At 40.7% G+C, this 24,980-nt stretch overlaps 2 protein-coding genes across 2 annotated transcripts; one reads left to right on the top strand and one right to left on the bottom strand.

The window, feature by feature from the left end:
- Window positions 1-448: 448 nt before the first annotated feature.
- WDR77 (WD repeat domain 77) lies at window positions 449-10,508 on the bottom strand. Its single transcript, XM_043876420.1, has 10 exons — window positions 10,044-10,508; window positions 9,609-9,794; window positions 6,986-7,127; window positions 6,647-6,696; window positions 4,355-4,425; window positions 4,166-4,220; window positions 3,627-3,698; window positions 2,951-3,059; window positions 2,339-2,407; window positions 449-1,780 (listed from the first exon to the last, which is right to left on the bottom strand). Exons 1-10 carry the CDS (start codon window positions 10,156-10,158, stop codon window positions 1,621-1,623), a joined length of 1,029 nt encoding a protein of 342 aa, XP_043732355.1. The 5' UTR covers window positions 10,159-10,508; the 3' UTR covers window positions 449-1,620.
- Window positions 10,407-24,604, top strand: ATP5PB (ATP synthase peripheral stalk-membrane subunit b). The gene is made up of 7 exons (XM_043876421.1): window positions 10,407-10,551; window positions 10,828-10,864; window positions 15,940-16,085; window positions 18,157-18,320; window positions 18,935-19,060; window positions 22,466-22,645; window positions 24,182-24,604. Exons 1-7 carry the CDS (start codon window positions 10,512-10,514, stop codon window positions 24,257-24,259), a joined length of 771 nt encoding a protein of 256 aa, XP_043732356.1. The 5' UTR covers window positions 10,407-10,511; the 3' UTR covers window positions 24,260-24,604.
- Window positions 24,605-24,980: the final 376 nt, after the last annotated feature.

Here is a 24,980-nt window from a genome sequence, read left to right as displayed (position 1 = left end):
ACTCTAGGTTTTCTCCTTTGGCATCATTTTAACCACCTTGACACAATACATTCATTTCTGTGGATTATCTCTTTCACTGAGTTTTCTCTCCACTATTCGAAGTCCATGAGGAACAGGTCTATGCAAATTTAACTCCTACCTACCTCACTCTAAGAGAGATTACAAATTTTAAGCTTTTATCTCCAGGAAGAACTTAAAGAGTTTCTATCAACACACCCTATTACCTCTCTAAAGTCACATGGAAGAACAGTGAAGGCTTCATTCTCACCTCTCCCCAAACCCAATAGGTAGACCATCTAATAACAAAGTCCCATGTTTTTACTTGAGGGTAATTGTGAGAACAGAGCTCATGCTCAGCAAGGGTGAAACATAGCAGCTTTACTTACAAATACTTCGCCCATAAAACTATCCCCGTTTCATGAGATTTTAGCTAAACAAAACTTGCAGAGCACAAAAGTACATAATTGATTTAATTTAGTTTCAATACAATCAGTAACTGATCCATAACTTCTAAGTGGCAGCAGCCACCAATACAGTAAACAAATATTTACCTTAAGTTTCAACTAGCTACTCTGGGGGGCTGGGGAAGCACACAAAAAAGTAACAGGCTCTAAGATAGACACCTTGATGACTCACGTAAGTGACATGTCTAACTGCACATAACACACATGCTTCAAAAGACAAGCCAACGATGAATCAAATTTTATTTCACTGACCAGTACTTCTCTCTCTGATGCTATATTTAAACTCTTCAGAGTGCCCAAAATAGTATTCAGGTTTCCTATGTCCAGAGACAGGGACCCAGAGGCAAAAAAGATCAGGCCCCCAGCTGTTTTCAGGTGGGAAGGTGGCAAACATTCCTATGTAGGCCTATGTCAGTTTTTAACTGAAATGCTTTTAAGCTCTCCATCCTGAACCTCTTCTATGGCATCTATGACAGAAATACATCCGTCCTCATCCACACAACTCCACGGGGGTGGCGGTAGTGAGGGGACATTACACAGGTACCAGCCAAACTTCTCATTCGGCCAGAAACTGGACTTCTGGCTCAGTATAATAACAAGGAGATGCACAAAACTGTGGTGAGTGTCCTGGCTCTTCCTCAGGGTGGGCTGGACTGGATGTAAATGGAAGTACTGCTCATGATAAAGTTGAATTAAGCTCTATAAAAAAATAAAAGTTGCTCCTATCTCTATGAGCAGCTTCCGAGAATCCAGGAATGCCCACATCCCATACCTCATTCAGACATGGCCAATTCCTAATGCACAACTACAGTGGGAAGCATAAAAATCCCTTGCTAATTTTTAGGGCGTGGGGAGGATTGGGCTCTGGGAAAGACACGGGATGGATATTTTTCTCCCTCCCCCCACTTACAAAGACTACGTATCTACACACACACTCAGACACACACACATCCACGTTCAAGGGAGTTTTTCTCCCCTGACTACAGGACTCCAGGATCCAGCCTCCCCAGGCTGAGACAAAGCGCCTTTTAACTGCACACATGTGGTATACCAACATACTGCAGAAGGCTCCTGTGTGCTCTCAGAAATTGAGAGAGGGCAGGGGCAAAGGGCGTGGATACTCAGGGGGGGATTCACTTCTTGTCTGAAATCCAATCTACTCGGCAGCACTCTTAGGTTCAGGCTCTGGGAGAGGTTCTGTGGGCAGGATATGGTGGATGACCTGATGGTCCCAGCCCACTGTGGTAAGAAGGGAGTGATTGAGTGGGGACCAAGTAGCATCTCTCACAAAGTCTCTGTGGGCTCGGCTTCTAAACCTACAAGAGAACAAAGAAAAGTGTGGGCTTGGTAAGAGGCAGAAGGAAAAAGAAGAAATGGAAAGACATCCCACTTCACCATATATATGACCTAGTCATCAGGCCAGCAGTGTAGCCACGCAAAGAAGACTCCACCATCCAATCCAGTGCCCTATTTTCATAGAAGAAATGACAGCTAGAGCAAGGGTATGATATGAGTCAGGGTCAGACGGCATCTCGTGGCAAAGAAGGCAGTACCCTCAGATCTTGTGTCTGGGGCCTTTTATCCTATAGCAGGCTGCATTCCTACACGTGGTACTTTGTGCAAAAAGCACACAGTGCCCCTTTCTGAAAGATCACTGGAATGCCAGGCTCCGGAATCCCACCCAACACCACATTCCTCTACCAGGCACAGAGCTTGGGAGTCAGTCCCTGGAACAGGAAGACAGTCAACAGCTAGCCTGCTTCCATCACCAAGTCTCCCCGAAAGAGACAACATGCTTTTCCAAAGGGTAAAAAGACCCAGCCATCTGCTGTTCCCTCCATGACTTCTGATCACAGGGTCCATGTCACACTTACACCTCGGAAAGGCCTGAGTCCAGCACAGCAAGTGAGCAGTCCTCACCGACAGAGGCCAGGAAGGGAGCACTAGGAGAGAAGGAGAAGGTTGCGAAAGGTAAGTCCATAGGTATCAGGACACAATCTGACTGGGCAGTCCCCAAACTCCACTCTAAAGTGACCAGAGAAGGTAGCTTGATCCCCACTTTGGTTTAAAGCCTGACTACCACTCAAGTCTACAGTACAAGTTCCAAGGGAAGATGAGGAAAACAGAGCAAAGCTAGGGCTGACAGCCATCCTTGCAACTAACCATCCCACCTGGTCCCTCCCTGTAGCTTCAGCAATAACCCAGAAACACAGGATTTCCAACCACACAGCCCTGGAAGCCCATAGTATCAGTCATTTGGGGTGTTGAGCAGGAACAAGACCATGTTTTAGCCATTTACAGTCAGAGACCATACAACCCAAAAAATAGACTACAGTCTTAAGAGATCTTTCACTTATTAAGGTCTTCAACTAAAACAGTGCCTGCTTTAAGGAGCCACCCAATCAGCTAATGCTAAGCCAACACAAGTATTCTCCCTCACTCTTCCCTTTCACATTTACCAGGCCCTTGATGACAAAGAGCAGTACCTGTGTGGGGAGAACGCCAGCCCAGTGACACACTGGGAGTGCACGACGGAGCTGAGGGCACAGCGTGCACTCTTGGTGTCCACAAGCGAGACAGTCCCGTTCTCATCACCTGAAGGAAGAGGGAGTATGTCAAGGGGGTTAAGAGAATGGGCTTTGGACTCAGCCAGATCTGTATCTGAATGCAGGTTCTTCAGTCTTGAAAAAGTAACAATTCTGAGCATCCATTTCCTCTTCGGTAAAGTAGGAATAGTCAGTCATTTGAGGGTTGTGAAATTAAAACTGTTGGATGAGATAACTGTTGTGTTAACTACAAACTACGTCACAGTATACACAACCAGATCACCATGTTAGCACAACTATTCCCTACTATACAATAGGATTCCCTATGTAGCAATCCTCTTGCTTTGTGGCCCACTGACTTCTAGCCATGAATGTAAGAGCCACAGCAAACAGTGAGGAATCAAATCTACTAGGACAAAAATTATCATGTTCTTCAAAGCTAAACTAAAACTACTTTTGGATCATCCTACCTCTGCACACCCCCATTAGCATAATTCACTGAGTGCTCAAGTGTGCGGATAGACTGAGCAGCCACAGCCTCATTTACTATGGAGTGAGCTCTCTTGCTTATTCTCCGCTTCCCAGAGTCAACACACACTTGGACATGCTGCCTTACCAAAGACAAAGACTTCACTCTGCTGAGGATGCCAAGTCAGGGAGGTAGGAAGGTAGCCAGAGGCACCGCAGCCTGTGAAGGAGAGAAGAGGAGTATGGAACAAGACTCTGACCTCAGCTCTGAGAAGAAGCTCAGGTGGTGAAGTCACTCTAAATCTCAGGAGCACTTTTATTCAGTTTCCCAAGACCTGCTAAGACAGTCCCATCCTCACTCTTGACCCTCACAACCTACATCTACCTATCAGCCTCCTGCTCTTTCCAGACCTGAGTCACAGGCGAGTTTCAACATAAAGCATGAAGTTGACAACTCTGGCCCCTTTATTCGCCCATCCAAGAAATATAAATTACCCCCACCCTCAGGAACTAGGCCTTCCTCTTGGGACCCACTGCACAACATGAACCTCAGCGGGAAAGAAAGCAATTGGATCATTCATGTCAGTGACTGGGCATCTGGTAGCTTTGCCTTTGACTCTGGCCAAGGAAAGACTCTTCCAGGTGGGTTCCTAGCACCATCATCCCACCACCAGCTCTCAGACTCACCCATCTGTGATGCTGGCTTTGGACAGCGGGTATCCCACAGTAAAATTCTACTGTCCTAGAAGAAGGAATAGAAAAAGGGCTTCACAATCCAAAAACAGCTGCTGACCAGAAGCCGTCCATGCTAGACTTAGGTCTAAAGGGTTTGGGTGTGGTCAGAGGGTGGGAAGGGGGAAAGTGGCTATATCTTACCTCACCGCATGAAAGAAACACAGAATCCTTGTGGGGAGAGGCAGCAACACAGGTGACCTGCCCAGAGTGAGCTGTAGAGGAGAGAGAACAAGAAGTATGACAGTACTTCATACTGAGACGAAAGTGATCTTATCAAGAAGCCCAGATACTATCAAGGGGTAGGAGGGAGGGTCTGAGAACCAGCCCTAGCTAGTCTTATGACGCAAATGAACAAAGACAAAACCTAAGAGGAAATGTTGATAGCATTATAAAACCTCAGTAGACTTGCAAGAAAATGAATGGCTAAAGACATGAGTTTGAGTAAGCTCTGGGAGTTCGTGATAGACAGGGAAGCCTAGCATACTGAAGTCCATGGGGTCACAGAGTCGGACACGACTGAGCGACTGAACTGAATGGAACTGAAAGACATGAATGATAAAGGCTGAGTCTGATTGGTGGAGGAATTTACAGCAAAGACAGCCTAGAACAGCACAAGCACACATGCCTCCAAGTAGCATACAAAGACTTTCAAGGAAGTCCTGGACACTCGAAGGTTTAAGGGAATTTCTCCAATGTTTCCTCTCCATACCAAACTAAGAAGCTGCCTGTGGTCTGCCAGCACTGCAGACCTCGACTCTCATAGTCATTCTTCTCCTATGTATAGAAGAAATACACACCTCTCCTCCACCCCAAACTTTATCGTGGTGTGATGTTCGGAGTAAAAACCTAAATAATAAAACAAAAGGGGGTTTTTGTAAGAGCCAAAGAACAAAAGAAAGAGCATCTGGGTAAAATTCTGTGAAGGAGGCTGAACTTTCTTGGCCACACCACAAACACAAGTATTTAGGTACTAATTTTAAAACATGTGAAAGGGTACAGCTTTTCAAAATTCTTTTAGGGCTGCAGGCTAAGAATGTTAAACTAACTTAACGTTAAATTAACTCTAAATGTTAATTACAAGCTGTGGAAACCACCTCCTCCAAAGTGATTTAACCATATTCTAAGATAGATGTGGCTCTGCCTTGAGATAGAAGGGTAGGTTCAAGCCACCTTCAATAGAATCCACGGAAAGCCAACATTATGAACAGGAACCTACTGCTCACTTGAAAAAAAGCTTTGGGGCAAGCACCATGGGGGAGGACGAAAGATGAAAGCCTACGTGCTGCCTCTGCCTTTAGGGAATTTGAAATCAGTGGGGGGAATAAGAATAAACACAAAAAACCGTCACAACATTGTAAATCAACTATATTTCAATTTTTTAAAATTTAAATTTAAATTAAAAAAAAAAAAAAAAAAAAAAGAACGAAAACGGCCGAAAGGGGCAAGTGCTTATTTAGCATTAGCCAGAAAACATATCATATGTCTAGGAAACAAAAGACTAGTACAGTAGACTTTGAACACTGGCATTTTAACATTATTGTCTAACTATCTGAAACTCCAGGAGATGTGTGAGTTTGTGGTTTTGCTTTGCACGTATCTGAATCATACACTTTGAAGTCAGAATTGGCAGAGATATGCAGTGAGGGAACCAGTTATCACCTATATCTACGTCTTTCAGTCACATATACATTAATGGTCTATACATTATCTGCATTAACATCTGGTATCTTCATGAAGAATGGCTCCCCAAACAAAGTTAACTGCTAGTGCTGTTAATGAAAGTGAGCAAAAAGGGGAATGTTAATAGAAAATGATGGCTCTCACCCTGCAAAAACAAGATTTTATGGAGGGGAATACTCAGAAAGTTCAAGATTCATGAGTATCAAGAGTTTATACTTGGAGAATGCCTAAGATGTACTATGACTGGGTTTAGATAGCACGATATGCTTGAAGGAGGAATGACAGTAAAAAGGCTTGAATGCCATGACATGAACCTGAGATATTAACCTGCAAGCTACAAGAAAGCAATGAAAGACCAAAGATGACAGGTCATGAGATGAAATGAGTGCCACGGTGTAGGTGAGATAAAGACTGAATGTAAATGGGAGCATAAGAAATGAAAAGGAAGGTCACTGAACAAATGGAAAAAAATTCCAAAGAACTTGGAGACCAACTGACAGAAGGAAAAAGGAGGAGTGGAACAGGACAGGGAGTTTGAGCCTCAGGTGATCAAGAAGGTGATGAGCCTGTCAATTATAAAAATATAGGGAGATTAAGAGCTAGAGTCAACATTGGGACTTGACCATAGTTTTGGAAGAAAACTACCAGGCAGGAGAGCAAAGAATTGGTGTCACTGACATCCAAGGAAAGTTAAAAGAGCACAAAGGAGAGAATAAAAGCAAAATAGCTAAAAAGGAAAGAAGATGCACTCACCTCGGTATGAATTCAGAACCATCTGCTGAGCAAGGTCCCAAACCTTGATGCTAAGAAGCAAAAAGAAACAGACTTAATTTGACCTACACTATATATATAAAAACATGTATTCAAACATGTATTCTTACATCTTTGTCATCTACTGAACTTCTGGTACAGTCTACTTTTACAATGGACTGCAAAATCTCTAAGAAAACCTTATAAGAAACCTTACAGGTATGCCATAATTAGTCACTGGGTTCTTATAATGAGCCCAAAACATTACTTAATGAGGCGAATGTGACACTAAAGACACCCAAAGAAGGCCCAGAAACAGGAAGAATGAGAGCGGGGACCCACCAGAAGTCTTTGCTACCACTGACAGCATGTGCGCCAGAGCTCAGGACACTAACTGTAGACACGATGTCGTCGTGCTCATACTTGCAGAATTTGCTGACAATGAGCGTCTCATTCTCATCCAGCTCCCACAATTCAACAGCACCTGTTGGGGGTGGGGAAGACAGTGAAGGAAACAAGCTGGGGTTACACCAAGACAGCACTTCACTTCTAGGATGCGAAGTTCTCCAGAAGTAAGGATGACATCTCCACAATGATATGAAAAGCACAGAGTTTAGTATGGTTAAATATTCCCAGTTATTTGGACATTAATTGTCCCACCTTTATCCTTCCATGCAATGCCTGCCAACACCTCCATTCTTTTTTTTTTTTAACATGAAAGCCTCCACTGCTAAGTCTGACATACAAAACAAAGAAAGCAGAATGAAGATACATAAGAAACTGGGAAGAGACAGAAAGAGCACAGATTGGTTTCAGCATCATCTTTAAGATCAACATCATCCTTGATCTTGGGTGGATACAGAGAAAAACAGTTTCATTCGTGTCCTAATTTTGTTATGAATTTTGCTAGAAATTTCCACCAATTTAGAATCTTGGGACAGGTATATCCTACCTACACAGTTATTCTCCTTTGGGACCAAAACCTTCAAGCTCCCCCAAGCACAGAGTATGTTGTTGCTGTTGTTCAGTCTCTAAGTCACATCGAACTCTCTGTGACCCCATGGGCTACAGCACGCCAGGCTTCCCTGTCCTTCACTAACTCCTTGAGTTTGCTCAAACTCATGTCCCGTGATGAGTCAGTGATGCCATCCAACCATCTCATCCTCTGTTGTCCCCTTCTCCTCCTGCCTTCAGTTTTTCCCAGCATCAGGGTCTTTTCCAATGATTTGGCTCTTTGCATCAGATGGCCAATGTACTGGAGCTTCAGCATTAGCCCTTCCAAAGAATATTCAGGGTTGATTTCCTTTTGGATTGACTGGCTTGATCTCTCAAGAATCTTCTCCAGCACTGCAGTTCCAAAGCATTAATTCTTTGGTGCTCAGCCTGCTTTATGGTCCAACTCTCACATCCATACATAACGAAAAAAACATAGTTTTGACTATATGGACCTTTGTGGGCAAAAGGATGTTTCTGCTTTTTAATACACTGTCTAGGTTTGTCACAGCTTTTCTTCCAAGGAGCAAGCGTCTTTTAATTTCATGGCTGCAGGCACCATCCACAGTGATTTTGGAGCCCAAGAAAATATATATATATTTTTTTTTCACTTATTTTTATTAGTTGGAGGCTAATTACAATATTGTAGTGATTTTTGCCATACATTGACATGAATCAGCCATGATTTACATGTGTTCCCCATCCCAATCCCCCCTCCTACCTCCCTCCCCATTCCATCCCTCTATGTCTTCCCAGTGCACCAGCCCTGAGCACTTGCCTCATGCATCCAACCTGGGCTGGTGATCTGTTTCACCCTTGATAGTATACTTGTTTCAATGCTATTCTCTCAGAACATCCCACCCTCACCTTCTCCCACAGAGTCCCAAAGTCTGTTCTGTACATCTGTGTCTCTTTTTCTGTTTTGCATATAGGGTCATCATTACCATCTTTTTAAATTCCATATATATGTGTTAGTATACTGTATTGGTCTTTATCTTTCTGGCTTACTTCACTCTGTATAATGGAAGCCCAAGAAAATAAAGTCTGCCACTGTTTTGTTTCCCCATCTATTTGCCATGAAGTGATGGGACTGGACGCCATGATCTTAGTTTTCTGAATGTTGAGTTTTAAGCCAGCTTTTTCACTCTCCTCTTTCACCTTCATCAAGAGGCTCTTTATTACTCTTCACTTTCTGCCATAAGGGTGGTGTCATCTGCATATCTGAAGTTATTGCTATCTCTCCTAACAATTTTGATTCCAGCTTGTGCTTCATCCAGCCTGGTATTTCCCATGATGTACTCTGCATATAAGTTAAATAAGCAGGGTAACAATATACAGCCTTGACATACTCCTTTCCCAATTTGGAACCTGTCCAGTTCTAATTTTCCACATCCAGTTCTAACTGTTGCTTCTTGATCTGTATACAGGTTTTTCAGCTAAAGTGGTCTGGTATTCCCATCTCTTTAAGAATTTTCCACAGTTTACTGTGATCCATATAGTCAAAGGCATTAGCATAGTCAATGAAGCAGAAGTAGATGTTTTTCTGGAATTCTCAAGCTTTTTCTATGATCCAGTGGATGTTGACAATTTGATCTCTGGTTCCTCTGTCTTTTCTAAATCCAGCTTGAACGTCTGAAGTTCTCGGTTCACATATATTGAAGCCTAGCTTGGAGGATTTTGAGCATTACCTTCCCAGCATGTGAAATGAGTGCAATCGTGTGAATCTGAACATTCTTTGGCATTGCCCTTCTTGGGACTGGAATGAAAACTGATTTTTTCCAGTCTTGTGGCCACTGCTGAGTTTTCCAAATTTGACAGCATACTGAGTGCAGCACTTTAAATGCATCATCTTTTAGGATTTGAAACAGCTCACCTGGAATCCCTCCACCGAGCATGGGACATTAAAAATTGAGCCCAGCCCGACCTATACCCCAAGCCTCCATTCCACCTGTACAGCTAGCAAGTGACTCACCTGAATCAGAAGCCACTAGGATACCTCGGTCCCCTACCCAAGTGAGGTCAGCCACTCCAGCTTCCGTCTGGACTCCAGCAGAGCAGAAACCTTCGTTGGGGGCGGCACAAGGGTCCTTGAAAAGCCAGAGAGAGCCAGCCCAGCAGCGGCCACTCAGGCTAGAAGCCCCAAGCAGGAGCGCCCCATCTAAAGGAGATACAAGATGTCAGCATGAGGAGTGGAAGGGCTCGTTTCCCTGGTAACCGCCCAGCAGCCAGCTAGCTGGATCTGGACCAGAGCCCGGGAACGCAGGGCACGGCTGGGTGAACTCAGCGAAGCGAAGCAGGGGTCAGGCTGGCAAGCGGGGAATCGAGGTGCGGGCTGGAAGGTTTATTCCCGGGAAGAGGCACTCCGGGGTGGGGTAAGGAAACTCCCAGGCCTAGGACCCAGGCTCACCAGACCGGTACCGCGCAGCCTCCAGTTGCCGCTCCATACAGGCGGGAGCGTTAGGGGGAAGGTTCCACTCCCGGGCTGCCGGGGGCACTAGGGGGGTAGGTGTTTCCTTCCGCATCTCCACGGTTCCAACTTCAATCTAGACCCAAATTGGATGCCCGCCTGAGATTCAGCTCCAGGAGTCCCCACGTGGTTCCTCACTGGGCCTCCGCCCCTCTAGACAAGCTGCAGCCTCCCTACATCTCGCGAGATCTGATTCTAAGACTCCAGTCGGCTTTCCCGCCAGCACCCTCCAGCAACTGGCGCTCTGCTTCTTATCGCGAGGGGGGGAAAAAGACCGGAAGTTGAAAGAGAGGGCACGAAGTTCTCTTCTCGCGAGATTTGTGAGCGTCCATCTTGCTTCTGTCCCTGACAGATTCTCCTGTCGGGGTCACTGTGGCGGGTAGGTTGCTGTGTGGACGCTACCTGAGAATGCTGTCCCGGGTGGTACTTTCTGCCGCCGCCGCAGCAGGTGAGAGGTACACACCCTGGTCCGGAATAGCAGAGTGATTGTAAAACAAGGCGTCTGAGGTTGCTTGTAGCGGGTGGGAGGAAAGGGCGTGAAGAAAAGCGCAGTGAGACTTGGGTCTGAGTGGAGAGTGAGTAGCGCGGCTCAGAAGGTGAGTGTGGGGTCTTGGGGCGTAGGAATGAGGAACGCTTGGCCTTAGTGATTGAGCTCTTGGGGCCGAGGAAGGGGCAAATCAGATTTCACTGTGACCTTGCTAACCTGCGCCTTGTATTTTTGTAGCCCCCTCTCTGAAGAACGCAGCCCTCCTCGGTCCAGGGTAAGTATGAGGGATGCAATATTTCCTTTCATACTTGCTCTATCACCTCATTTCACTTCTAGGTTAATCTGCTCTTAGCTTTAGGCCAGTAATTACCTTTATTTTGGTTGTATTGGAACACTTAACATCTAATTCACGCGTGGTCCTATAACTGCCTGGAACACTATTGTATCATCTAATAGAGGTTAAGAGAAAAAGTAATGTGTTCTAACTAAACTGTTTAGAAACTGGTTTTGCTGTCTCCTAAGCCCCGCCCCTCTCCCTTGTGACCTTCAGCTAGACGGAGCTGCCGCAACCTGAATCGGGGTTACTAGATTGCACACCCAAGGACAAGTTTTGTTAAATAAAAAAGTTACACATGTAGTTTTTAATCTGTCTCCCAGATTCCAACTTTACTGTCAGATCAGAGAAATTTTTCAGTGTTTCAGCAAATATTTATCTTGCCCCTCCATAACCAAAGATACAGAAATGAGTATGGTTAAGTACCTACCTTCACACAGCAGAGGAGGTAGCTATAGAGTAGTTTACAATGAGGACTCCGAAGCTGAGAGTAAACCTGGCTCCTCTGCTTAACAAGCTGTGGGACCTTAACTTCTCCACCTGCAAAATAGAGATAATAGTACGTTATGGATTATGAGAATTAAGGGATATAATTCCTGGGAACTCTAAAAACAGTACTTGGTACATAGTACGTGCTTAGTAAATATTAGAACCTGTTATTAATATTATTTCATAAAGCATGTCAGTTTTCTTTGGAATTTCTTTTTACTTCCAGACTTCATCCTAAATCTTGCAAAATTTGGTAACGGTCCTGTGTCTTGAAAAGGTGGTTGTGGTTCATCTGTAGTTAAATAAAGTGAGACTAATTGGTTGCTTCCAACTTCACAAAGTAGATAGATTCCATATAGACACATAAACAACTCTTTGTAGTATAGGTAATAAATACATATATAAGATGTGAGGAACATCCTTGATTTCTCTTTCACATTTCATATCTAATGCATTCATAAGGCTTTTCTTTCTTCTTATATCCAAACTCTGACCACTTCTCTCACTACCACTACTACTGGAGTGTGAACCACCATCATGTTCCATCTAGGCTATTTCAGTTGTCTCCTAACTAGTCTCCTTAAATCTATATTCTTCTCCATTACAGGCCATTCTCACAGGAGTCACAGGGATTATGTCATTTCCCCACCCTTCCTTTGAAAAACCCTCCAGAGCTGCCTGGAGGCACTTGAAATAAACCAAACTTAAAATAACCAAGAAGGTTCAACATGAGTTGACCCCATCCTACCTCCTGATTTATCATCTTACCTTCTGTTTTTAGCTCATTTTTCAGCCATACTGATGTTCTTGCCATTCTTTCAAAAACTGCCAAGCTTATTGTTGCCTCAGGATCTTTATACTTGCTCTTCTCTCTTTTCCCGGTCATTAGCTCAGATGTCACCTAATCTCTCCCAAAAAAGCCTCTCTCCCCCCGCCACCCATTGCTCCTTAGCCCTTTCCCTCCCTAATTTACGTGGAATTTACAGCTGTCTGAAATTGTGTGTGCGCCTATACGTTCACACACTCCAAACCCCCATTAGAACGTCTAAAGCTGAGACTTTGCTTATTGTTATACTGTTGGTGCCTAACATAAGTAGAGAGTCTGTAAGTGTTTTGTTTAGTGAATCAGTGTTGGTCCACAATTGGAGAAGCATTTGTAAATGATATACTTGAGATATTCTAAAGGCTGGTTGGTCTTGGCAGTCCTTAAATGAAAAGCATACCAAGTAGAAACAGCATGAGGCAGTCTTTTTTATTTTGAAAACTGCACATTAAGTCTCTTCGGTCGTGTCTGACTCTGCGACCCCACGTACTGTAGCCTGCCAGGCTCTGTCCATGGGATTCTCCAGGCAAGAATACTGGAGTTGGTTGCTGTGCCCTCCTTCAGGGGATCTTCCTGACCCAGGGATCAAACCTAGGTCTGCATTGCAGGCAGATTCTTTACAATCTGAGCCACCAGGGAAAGCTGTCAGTTCAGTTCAGTCGCTCAGTTGTGTCCGACTCTTTGCCATGGACTGCATCACGCCAGGCCTCCCTGTCCATCACCAACTCCCGGAGTTTACTCAAACTCATGTCCCTTGAGTCGGTGATGCTATCCAACCATCTCATCCTCTTTCGTCCCCTTGTCCTCCCACCCTCAATTTTTCCCAGCATCAGGATCTTTTCAAATGAGTCCACTCTTCGCATCAGGTGGTCAAATTATTGGAGTTTCAGCTTCAACATCAGTCCTTCCAATGAACACCCAGGACTGATCTCCTTTAGGATGGACTGCTTGGATCTCCTTGCAGTCCAAGGGACTCTCAGAGTCTTCTCCAACACCACAGTTCAAAAGCATCAATTCTTCGGTGCTCAGCTTTCTTTATAGTCCCACTCTCACATCCATACGTGACCACTGGAAAAACCATAGCCTTGACTAGACAGACCTTTGTTGACAAAGTAATGTCTCTGCTTTTTAATATGCTGTCTGGGTTGGTCATAACTTTCCTTCCAAGAAGTGTCTTAATTTCATGGCTGCAGTCACCATCTGCAGTGATTTTGGAGCCCCCAAAAGTAAAGTCAGCCACTGTTTCCCCAGCTGTTTTCCATGAAGTGATGGGACCAGATGCCATGATCTTAGTTTTCTGAATGTTGAGCTTTAAGCCAACTTTTTCACTCTCCTCTTTGACTTTCATCAAGAGGCTCTTTAGTTTTTCTTCACTTTCTGCCATAAGGGTGGTGTCATCTGCATATCTGAGCTTATTGATATTTCTCCTGGCAATCTTGATTCCAGCTTGTGCTTCATCCAGCCCAGCATTTCTCATGATGTACTCTGCATAGAAGTTAAATAAACAGGATGACAATATACAGCCTTGACGTACTTCTTTCCTGATTTGGAACCAGTCTGTTGTTCCATGTCCAGATCTAACTGTTGCTTCCTGACCTGCATACAGGTTTCTCAAGAGGCAGATCAGATGGTCTGGTTTTCCCATCTCCTTCAAAATTTTCCACAGTTTGTGGTGATCCACATAGTCAAAGGCTTTGTCATCGTCAGTAAAGCAGAAATAGATGTTTTTCTGAAACTCTCTTGCTTTTCCGATGATCCAATGGATGTTGGCAATTTGATCCCTGGTTCCTCTGCCTTTTCTAAAACAAGGTTGAATATCTGAACATCTGGGAAAGCTGTAAGTAGTTGCATATGGCTCGAGAGTAGGAGAATGAAGGAAGAGGAGGCTATAAAACTTGACAGGTGCTGAATCATGTATACTATGTTAAGTACTTTGTTTACTATGGCCAGAAGAGAGCCTGTTGGAGAGTTTTAAAGTCACGTTTGTATTTTAAAAACTTTAAAAGCAACAGGGAGGGACTGGGTTGAAGGGTTATTTGAGGAGAAGCCCAGAGACCAGGTTTTGATTGTTAACTTTCTTAGGCAAGAGTAGCTGAGGGCTTGAACTGAGGCAGCCAGTTAGGGAGAGGATTTGTGTCCAACTAAAGCTAGTTCTTTTTTTAAAAAAATTATTTATTTTTAAATGAAACAAAAGATGAATATGTTAATGATAAAAGGTAAAATTCGCAATAAAGCACATTCTTTAGTGCTGTGATTTAAATCAGTTCTCAACCTGGGACAGTTTTGCTCTCCGGGAGACTTCTGACAATGTCTAGAGATGTGTTTGGTTGTCAGCACTGGGTAGGAGGAGGGATGCTACTGGCACCTGACGTATAAAGGATGCTGCTAACTACAGTGCACAGAGAGCTTTCCACAGCAAAGAATTGTCAGTTGTCCAAAATGTCAATAATGCTGAGATTGAGAAACCCTGATTTACCTAAGAATCTCGAGCATGACTCTAGGATTTCAAAAGTCAGTATGGTAGCTCATAATACATTGAGAAGCAACAATATTTGGAAGACAAGCAATGAACCATAATCAGTGAAATAATATAAACTCTTACATTGCAAGGAGACAAGGGAGAGAATGGGGAGGTGAGGAACAAAATCATACTGATAATTTGAAAGAGACTAAACCTGACAGCAGATATGAAAAGACTGGAGGATTTTATTTCATCAGAATATTAATACATCACCAGTATGCTGTAACTGTTAAAATGCAATCTTAAGTTACTTTAAGACAGGAATCGTTTGCAAATTCATGTAACAGTACAGTAGTTAAAGCCCAGTAATGGCAATAGCAAGTTCTCAGTTTGTGTTTGTAGAATGAATGGATTGGTCAAGCTGTACTTAAGAGTATCATGTTCAGTTCTGTGTTCTTCATTTTTTTTTAAACAAAACCAGATTGCTGCTTGTGATGAACAATCAGGTTTGCGAAGGAACTGAGATGTTTGTTTAACCCAGATACATGGGTGTTATTTTACATAAGAAATGAATAAAATTAGAACTAATCAATAGAAGTTTTAAGGATGTACGTAGCAGTTCAAAGGATGAATGTAGAGATATCCAACACTGCAAAAGCATGTTTCACTTAGTGGCTGTTTAGCACCCCGTCACAGAGTATTCAGAAAGGTCAAAGTTCTTGCCATCAGGGAGCTCACAACACAGTGGCCATGTAGTAACTAACCACTTACATAAAACTTAACATATGCCAAGCACCATTCAATATACTTTACATTTTTTAACTCAGTTAATCCTCACAACAACCTTCTAAGGTCATATTCTTTATTTTACTTTACTTAGAGACACAGATTACAAAGGCATAAATTAGAATTTGAACCCAGATAGTCTGACTGCAGAGTCTTTGTTCTTACATATTTTAGTGCTGGTAATAGATGTGTAAGGTGCTAGACAGATGATCTATGAGATTTCACAGAGGAACTCTAATATTGGGTAGAAGATTACATAAAGCTTTAAGTAAGTTGTTTCCCCTTGTCACAGTTAATTATTAGAGCCTGGCCTTTCTGTTCTTGGTTTGTTCTCTCTCCATTAGGACAGTGGGAAACTACCTTAATCCTCGTCCCTATTCATTCTTTCTACAATAGTTCATATGTTGTGTTCTCTTTAAAGAATGGGCTTTAAATGTGTATAATTCCTACCTGTAGGGCATTGCAGGCAGTGAGGATCTTGCACACAGGGCAGCCAAGTCTTGCCCCTGTACCACCTCTTCCTGAACATGGCGGAAAAGTTCGTTTTGGGCTGATCCCTGAGGAGTTCTTCCAGTTCCTTTATCCTAAAACTGGTGTAACAGGTGAGCATTTGCCCAGTGTTTGATGGTATGTTTGGATGCTCTGGTTTATGTTAATCTCGAATTTTAGTGGCTTCTTATCGTTTCCACATACTCCAGAAAAAAAAAAGTCAGCTGCTTTCAAAAGTAAAGTGTGGAAGTGATTCAGTGTAACAATTGATTTGATTGCTTTAACTTGTCTTTGGAGTAATTTTGTTGGGGATTTTAGCTTGATTTTGTAGCATTGACTCTGTTGATACACCAAATTTATTGAATGTCTCCCCTATCCTAGGCACTGTTCTAGGCATACAGTGGTGAACTAAAGTGCCTACCATCATGGAACATATTTTCTTTTGTAGGATAGACAATAAAGAAATGAGTAACTGGGGAATTTTTTGGCACTCCGGTGGTTAGAACTTGTGCTTTCACAGCAGGGGTCCAGGTTCCATCCCTCTTTGGGGAACTAAGATCCCTCAAGCCATGTAGAGTGGCCCCCCCCCCCCAAAAAAAAGAATAACCATAAAATGCACTTTCAGGTAGTGATGGAAAGAACTATGGATAAACATAAAGCCAGGTAAGGCAATAGAGGCTATGTATCGTATGTATAATTGTGTGTGTGATTATGAAAAAAAGAACTGGACTGGACTTAACAGTTTTTTCCTTTTAAAAAGGCCTAAAATGTCCTGAACTCTTTCATTTTTGTAATGTGGTATGCTTTCACTTTATTTAATCTGTATAACAGTTCTATGAAGACATTTTTATTACCAGAAGAACTAGAAGACAACTTGCTGAGGTTTATTCTCTCTTTAGTGACTGAGTAGTACTTAAACATGGGTCCTCCAGTTAAGTTTAGTGTACTTTTTATTACACACACTGCTTCTCTTGCTGTATCCAAATGTAGCTATGACTGTGAAACAGTGGAAATCAAAGATTTTTTTTTTTAATCTCTCCAAGGAATTACGTAAAATAGCTTTTCCATAACTGAAATTGTGAGAAACATCAGATCTCCATAGATGATAAAAATGCTACATGTGATAGGCCTTTTTTTTTTTTTAATAAATTCACATTTAAAATATATACATTGAAGGCAATTTTTTTGTTTTTTTTTTTTAAGTGAACTGTTTAAACTTTGTATGGGAAACTGGGTAAAACACATTTGAGAATGTAACCCTTTTATTCTCATAGTATATCCTAACATCCTTTGGTACTTGTATTGCTTAGAAACACTGTAAACTGCTTCCCCCAAAGACCTGTCTTAAATCCTACCTAGCATCTTGTGAGGCACAGAGGAAAATCCTCAAGAAAAGTACATGATGGTTTGTATCCTTTCAGAATTCATGACCTGGTTAAAGAAAAAGATGGCTATATTAGAAGCATTATAATAAGGTGATGCAGGAAGTGAAAGTCCTGTTACTTAGTTCTTTTACCTACATGCTGCTTTATAGTTGTATCTGTTTTGTTTTGTTTGCTTATTTCCAGTGTCAGGTTCACATTGAGTAAATAGGCAAGAGTGGATAAATTTTATTCTGACCAATGTCCCCCACTTAATAGATAGTATATTTTGCTACACAAATTATTCTCAAAGTAACTTGACATTTTTATAAACTACTTCCTGTTTGTTAAGCAGTTATACTAGACACTGTATACATTGTTTTTTAGTTACATCAATCCTATGAAGAAGATACTATTCCCATTTTACAGTTCAGGAAACTAAGCTCAGAGATCATCTGTATTGTCCAGTGTTGCTAAACTGCAAAGTCAGATTTCCATAAGTCCAGATTGTTGTCCTTTCAATTGTACCTTACTGGTTCTCATCTAGGCTTTGATCTTTGAATCTGATGATTTAAAATCATTATTAACTTTGCCTAACTGGATACATGCATGTGTATGGCTGATTCCCTTCTCTGTTCACTTGAAACTATTACAGTGTTGTTAATTGGCTATACCCCAATACAAAATAAAAAGTTTTAAAAAAGAGTAAAATAGGGAGGAAGAAAAACCTTTGCCTTCAACTAATTAAATGCAGAAGTATCTCTCTCTCTTACCCTTTTAGACATAACATGTCTATCATAAAATAACTTTTTCTTCCTTTTAGGACCCTATGTGCTTGGAACCGGGCTTATCTTATATTTACTCTCCAAAGAAATATATGTGATAACTCCAGAGACGTTTTCTGCCATATCAACAATAGGGTTCCTTGTCTACGTGGTTAAAAAATATGGTGCCTCTGTTGGGGAATTTGCTGATAAACTCAATGAGGTAAGAACCATAAATCTTATTTCCCATTTTAGACAGTACTAGAAGCATCAAAGGAGAAGGCAATGGCACCCCACTCCAGTACTCTTGCCTGGGAAATCCCATGGACAGAGCAGCCTGGTAAGCTACAGTCCATGGGGTTGCTATGAGTCAGACGCAACTGAGCAATTTCACTTTCACTCTTCACTTTCATGCACTGGAGAAGGAATTGGCAACCCACTCCAGTATTCTTGCCTGGAGAATCCCAGGGACGGGAGCCTGGTGTGCTGCCGTCTATGGGGTCACACAGAGTCGGACACGACTGACGTGACTTAGCAGCAGCAGCATCAAAGCCATCAAGTGACAGGAACAAAGTATATAAAAATGAATCTGTTTATAATGATTTCAGTTATAAATGGTAGTTACTAATTTGAGATAAATTTTTAAAAACTACAGACTTTCTCCAGCTTTTCCGTAATTTTGTTCATTCAGCAAGATACTGCATAGCTACTGTGAGCAACTCTTGTTAAGAATTTGTGCAATTCTCCTTATGTGTGGGTGTCTTCACAAGTGAAGAAAATAAATCTTTTTATTACCCTTGATACTTTAACTGATCTTTGTTGTAAATATAATTGCAGCAAAAAATTGCCCAACTGGAAGAGGTGAAACAGGCGTCCATCAAACAAATCCAGGATGCTATTGATATGGAGAAGTCACAGCAGGCACTGGTTCAAAAACGCCATTACCTTTTTGATGTCCAAAGGGTAGGTTTCAAAACTTTCACAGACGAGTGAAATTACTGATGTGTTTATACTTAAAACAGAAATTTACAGTCTTATGAAGGTTGTATAGTTTGAGCATAGTTTACTTGGAAAACAGAATGTTTGGGTGGGGATAGGCTGTTAAAGCTATTTAAACATCTAAGATCCCTCAAGCGGATAATTAGAATATTACTCTAAAACTAGAGAGAATAAAAAGTAGAACACATTTTAAATCCACACAGAAAGCTGATTTAAAAATGACATTCACTGTAAAATAACAGTAGGTGAAATACATGCCATGCATTTCAAACATGCATGTTATAAGAAAGTCTTAAAACATAACATGATCCCTAAAGATACTTAGCACATTATGTTTGAAATCCTCAGAAATCTCTTCATGCGTAGGTTAGAGCTGGAGAATTCTTCCTGCCTCATAAATAATATGTCACACAAAACATGGCTTTTGAAGATATAGCTTTTTATAAGAATCAAATGATAGTAATTAAAATTTTTATTTATTTATGAAATATTTAATAGGTATATTTTAAGTGTGGACACTGGTCAAGGCAAGGTGCTAGGATTACAGCAGAGAACACCAAGTCTGCTTTCTTGGTGCCTACTTTCTAGCCAAGGGTTGTGAGAAGGAAAGGAAAAAAAAATTAAGCAGATATGAATGTCAGCTTGTGTGAAATACCTGTAGAATAATGAACTTATGTTAAAGGAAAAGAAATTTTAGAAGGAGGGCGTTGACTGTTTTGTTCGGCAGTTTAGAAAGGCTTCTGATGTGATATTTGAACTTGATATCTGAGGAAATATTGCAGACAGAGGGAAGAACAATCACAAGGGCCCTAACCCTGGAAGCTTGCTTGGTATAGACAAGGGACAGTAAGAAGGCCAACATAGCTGAAGTAGAATGAGTGAGGAGGAAGGTAAGAGGAAGCAAGGCAGAGAGTGGCCAAGGGCTGGATCATATGAAGTCTCATAGGCTTTTATGAGAACTTTGACTTGTACTCAGAATGAGAGAAAGTCATTGAATCTTTTAGGCAGAGGAGTGATATGATCTCACTGGTGTTTTGAAGAGTCACTCTGATGGCTTTGTTGTAAATAGCCTTCAGTCTTGCATGTGTTGGTTTGAAATGCCTGTGAGTTAGCCAAGTAAGAGATACAAGAGTCTGGAATCACTGGGAAGAATTTGGACATCATGAGCTTACAAGTGGCACTTAACAGCTGTAAGACCGGAACAAGAAGGAAAATAACTGGTGGAAACAAGGATTAATTTGTAGCTGCCCTACTTAATGGTCAAGTAATAAAGGGCCTACGAATTTGGCATCGGATTTAGTAATATGAAGGTTGGAGACCTTGGTAAGGGCTGTTTTAGTGAAGTGGTTGGAGGAAATTAAAGGAAAAAAATGGAAGAGGAGAATTGGAGTCTGGGTATAAATCACTGTCAAAATTGTGAAGGAGTTAGAATATTGTTAGGCAAAGAAATTAGTAGCTCGGAGGAGAGGATTTAGTAATCAAAAGAGATTTTTTAAAAGATAGAAAGTATAATTACATGTTAGGATCTGATAGAAATTAGTAGAGAGAAAATTTGATGAAAGAAAGGGGTATGCTTAGGGAGGAATTTGCTAGAGCAGTGTCCTTCCGTAGGGCTAAAGGGCTTGGAGTACACAGGTGGAAGGATTGGCTTCAAGAGCATCAACAGTTCCATAGTTAAAGGAAGGCAAAGTATGTGAGTATGGGTTCAGGCAGATTGGCTGATATAGTGGTACAAGTTTGTGAAATTCTTTGTTTCCTTTTTCTCAGTGAAATAGGAAGTTAGGTCATTTGCTGAAAAGGAAGGTAGTCAAGGCAGTATTTGAGATTTGAGGAGAAAGAAGATAGGGCCTACTTGAGCTTAATATCTCAAACCTTTATACTTAACAGGGAGATGTGTAAGGATTCTCATTACAGACTAGAAGATGACAATACCCCTGTCACTTTATTGATTATTATTCTGGAGGCAATAGGTGATATTAGAGAAGAAAAATAAGAAGTATAAAAACTAGAAATGAAACCTTAAAAGAAGAAAAAGACATGAAAAATAATACAATACCTTTGGAAAGGCAAGATGTTTCCAATAAGACAACAAAATCCAGAAACTTGGGTAGTGACGGATGTTAACTAGACTCATTCTGGTGATCATTTCACAATATATACAAATAACAAATCATTGTGTTTGTCTACCTGAAATTAATATTGTATTTCAGTTATACCTCAATTTTCAAAAATCCAGAAAACTATAGGAGGAAAAATTGTTAAGTTAATCTCATTTTTAAAAAAATTTAAATTTTGCATGTAGAAATTACCATAAACCAAAGTTAGAGATAAAAAGACACTTGCATTCCATGTGATCCAAAAGGGTAGTTACCTTAGGATAGACCAACATTCCAGTAGAAAACTAGGCATAGGACATGAACAATTTTTAAAGATATAAGTAAATGTAAATGACTTCTAAGTATATAAGTTTTCTCCTTATAGAATGACAATTAAAATTGATAATTTTTTTCTGCTTATCAGAATAGCAGAAAGTAAAAGGTTTTATAAACACTGTTGGTCATGCTATTTGTGTTGCTGGTAAAAGAATGGAGCAGTACAACTTTTCTGTAGAATTTGACAGTGTTAATCACAATCTGAAATGGATCTTTAAGAGCCTGGGCTTTGTAGCCTGACCCCTCGTATTCAGGCCTTGGCTTCATAATTCAGTGGCCCTGTAACCTTGGACAGATTCCTTGGTTTCTGCCTCAGTTTTCCTCACTGTAGAATGAATATAGTAACTATCCTGTGGTGTGATTTTAAGATTTGATTGAATTGACACACAGTGTTTAGAAGATAGTAGATACTCAACAGATGTTAGCTATTTTTTGTCCCAGCAGATATTCAGACATAACTGCAAAGATGTAAACTGCAATATGTAGTCGAAAGAATTATAAGCAATCTAATCTGTTAATAGACCTTAGTTAAATAAATTATGAGTTGTGAGACACAAAAATAGTAGAATCCAATGTAAGTTTTAAAATTGAGATGAGTCTATATGTCATAACCAGTAAAAGTGATGTTTATGTGTGTACATGTACATATGTTTTGTTTATTAAGTATTTCTGGGAGAAAATACAAGAAATATAGGAAGATGATAGCCTATGAAGGGGCTGGAGAGGGCTTATTTTTTACAGTAAATACTTATAAATATATTTTTGCTATATGCTGTTAGTTTTTTTTTAACCAGATGCATGTATTACCTGTTCATATTAAACAAATGAATTTTGCATAAAATACAGTTAAGTGGTAGCTGTTTTAAGAGGCAGAATCCTCAGAATGGAAGTAATCCTTTGTGCAAGCAATTTTCATCACTTCTTAATTTTGCTTCAGAATAACATTGCTATGGCGTTGGAGGTTACTTACCGGGAACGGCTGCATAGAGTATACAGGGAGGTAAAGAATCGCCTGGACTACCACATCTCTGTGCAGAATATGATGCGTCAGAAGGAACAAGAGCACATGATAAACTGGGTGGAGAAGCGTGTGGTGCAGAGCATCTCTGCACAGCAGGTACATGATGTTTCAAAGCTTCTGGAGTTGTATTGATAACTGATAGTATAGGGATAGCTGGCAGGAAGTCTTTAGCCTAGCAGTATTGGGATAGCCCTGGTTCATTTTTCTGGTTAGTGGTAACCTAGAAAGGGCTGCACAACTGCCGTGGTAGGTTTCCTCCTTCCTCAGAGCTTGGTTACCAAAAGGACTCTCTCTCACAGTGGAAAGATCACTGAGAACACTCGTGGCTGACTTAGGTTCAGGTCCCATCATCTGGGAAACATTAACCAACATAAACTTCTCTGTAAAACAAAAACTGGACAAGTCTATTTCTGAGCCTCTTCCATTTTCTAATTCTGTGATATCTATTCCATTTCCTCTCCTCAGCTGCTAAATTCATTGATCTTGAACAGAAATGTTTTCTATTTTATCTGTTTATTTATTTTTATTTACTTGTTTATCACTTGATTTCTTCTTTCCCAAATAAAGAGTATACTTAGGCATTTCTGGTCACTTTCAGCATAACCATGCAGTGCTGGAGAAAAACAGGGTCTATCGATATTTAATGAATTGGGTTTTTAAATTATATTCTTATATAAAAGTGATACACTTATTTAAGAAATTTGGAAAGTACAAAAGAGACAAAAATTATTGTTTCTTATCATTGTTTATTACTAATGTTTGTTAGGTTGGTCCTATTCAAGCAAGTATTAGCTGTAAAGTATAACATCAATGGCACATGGTTACAGGATTGTCTAGCTTCAACCTCTAGACAGGTTTCACCCATAAAAGCTTTGAGCCAGGAGACTTTAACTATTCCCTGGTTTTGCTTTATTAAATAATTGATTATCTCCTATGTAAGGCTAGAATCAAGATTGCTGGGAGAAATATCAATAACTTCAGATATGCAGATGACACTACCCTTAAGGCAGAAAACAAAGAGGAGCTAAAGAGCCTCTGATGAAAGTGAAAAAGGAGAGTGAAAAAGTTGATTTAAAACTCTCAACATTCAGAAAAAAGACTCTTGCTCCTTGGAAGAAAAGCTATGACCAAACTAGACAACATTATTAAAAAGCAGAGACATTACTTTGCCAACAAAGGTCCATATAGTCAAAGCTATTGTTTTTCCAGTAGTCATGTATGGATGTGAGAGTTGGACTATAAAGAAAGCTGAGTGCTGAAGAATTGATGCTTTTGAACTGTGATGTTGGAGAATCCAACTCTTGAGAGTCCCTTGAACTGCAAAGAGACCAAACCAGTCAATCCTAAAGGAAATCAGTCCTGATTATTCCTTGTAAGGACTGACGCTGAAGCTCCAGTACTTTGGCCACCTGATGCAAAGAACTGACTCATTAGAAGAGACCCTGATGCTGGGAAAGATTGAAGAAGGCAGGAGGTGAAGGGGACAACAGAGGATGATCTCTAAGCCAGTAATCCATCTTGAGATTCTATAGTAACCTTAGTGTCTTATAGGAGGTATCTTTTAGAATTACAGTGTTTATACCCTTCTGTGATTAGACAAGGTCTAACCAGCTTTCTCTTTCCTTATCACAGGAGAAGGAAACAATCGCCAAGTGCATTGCAGATCTAAAGCTGCTCGCAAAGAAGGCTCAAGCTCAGCCAGTTCTATAAACACATCTATCCCCATTAAGACAGCTAGAAGCAGTTAACTGACTAAATGGAAACTAGTCAATGTGATAAAATCTTTCTATATTGCTATCTACTGAAGTTACAGTTTACCTTTACTATAAATGAAAAGTTTTGAGTCTGATATAATGAGAGAATTAAAACAATCTGTTGGCCAGTAAGATCTTTCTCTAATCCATCTTGCTGTACATTTTGAGTTGTCCTGTGATCACTTTTAAATAAGCAGTTTCTTTGAATAAAATTTGGTACCTGGCTAAAAACTGTCAAAGTTATAGTTAAAATTTGTAATTAGTTCAGCCAGGTTAACAATAAAATGACAGTTGAAACAAAGTTTTTCGAGATGCATAATTTTCTGAAATATTATTTCAACATTTATTGGTAAAAAATTAAAGATGTCACTGAACTGATAATCTTAACTTATTAGTGGTAAGCTATTTCTTGCTGCTAGGTTATGGGGAATTTAAAGCTTTTCAGTGTTCTTAAAATGGCTAAAGGAAATCATATATCATTGACTTTATTTTCGCTTCAATAGTATATCTGCAGAAAATACTATGGACTCAATGTGTCATAAAATTACTCTCAAGAATCCATCAGATAGAAAATTCTGCCTTTCCATAGGTTTGTCTGCATTTAATTCTCATACTTTTAGAAGGATTTACTTGTGAACAAATGGATAAAACAATCATTTAGGTCAATATTGATGGCT

This window comes from Cervus elaphus, chromosome 20 (genome assembly GCF_910594005.1).
Source record: "Cervus elaphus chromosome 20, mCerEla1.1, whole genome shotgun sequence".
Classification (NCBI taxonomy): Eukaryota; Metazoa; Chordata; class Mammalia; order Artiodactyla; family Cervidae; genus Cervus; species Cervus elaphus.
The sequence above is the reverse complement of the archived record's forward strand: the minus strand, read 5'-3'. Positions and strand labels throughout refer to the sequence as shown.

Excerpts from the sequence above, each read along its gene's own strand:
- ATP5PB (XM_043876421.1), top strand. The coding sequence starts at position 10,512 with ATGCTGTCCCGGGTGGTACTTTCTGCCGCCGCCGCAGCAG. Across the intron at positions 10,552-10,827 it reads TTCTGCCGCCGCCGCAGCAG|CCCCCTCTCTGAAGAACGCA; the intron begins GTGAGAGGTACA and ends GTATTTTTGTAG. Across the intron at positions 10,865-15,939 it reads GCAGCCCTCCTCGGTCCAGG|GGCATTGCAGGCAGTGAGGA; the intron begins GTAAGTATGAGG and ends TCCTACCTGTAG.
- WDR77 (XM_043876420.1), bottom strand. The coding sequence starts at position 10,158 with ATGCGGAAGGAAACACCTACCCCCCTAGTGCCCCCGGCAGCCCGGGAG. Across the intron at positions 2,408-2,950 it reads CTGGCGTTCTCCCCACACAG|TGCTCCCTTCCTGGCCTCTG; the intron begins GTACTGCTCTTT and ends CTTCTCTCCTAG. Across the intron at positions 1,781-2,338 it reads GACTCAGGCCTTTCCGAGGT|GTTTAGAAGCCGAGCCCACA; the intron begins GTAAGTGTGACA and ends GTTCTCTTGTAG.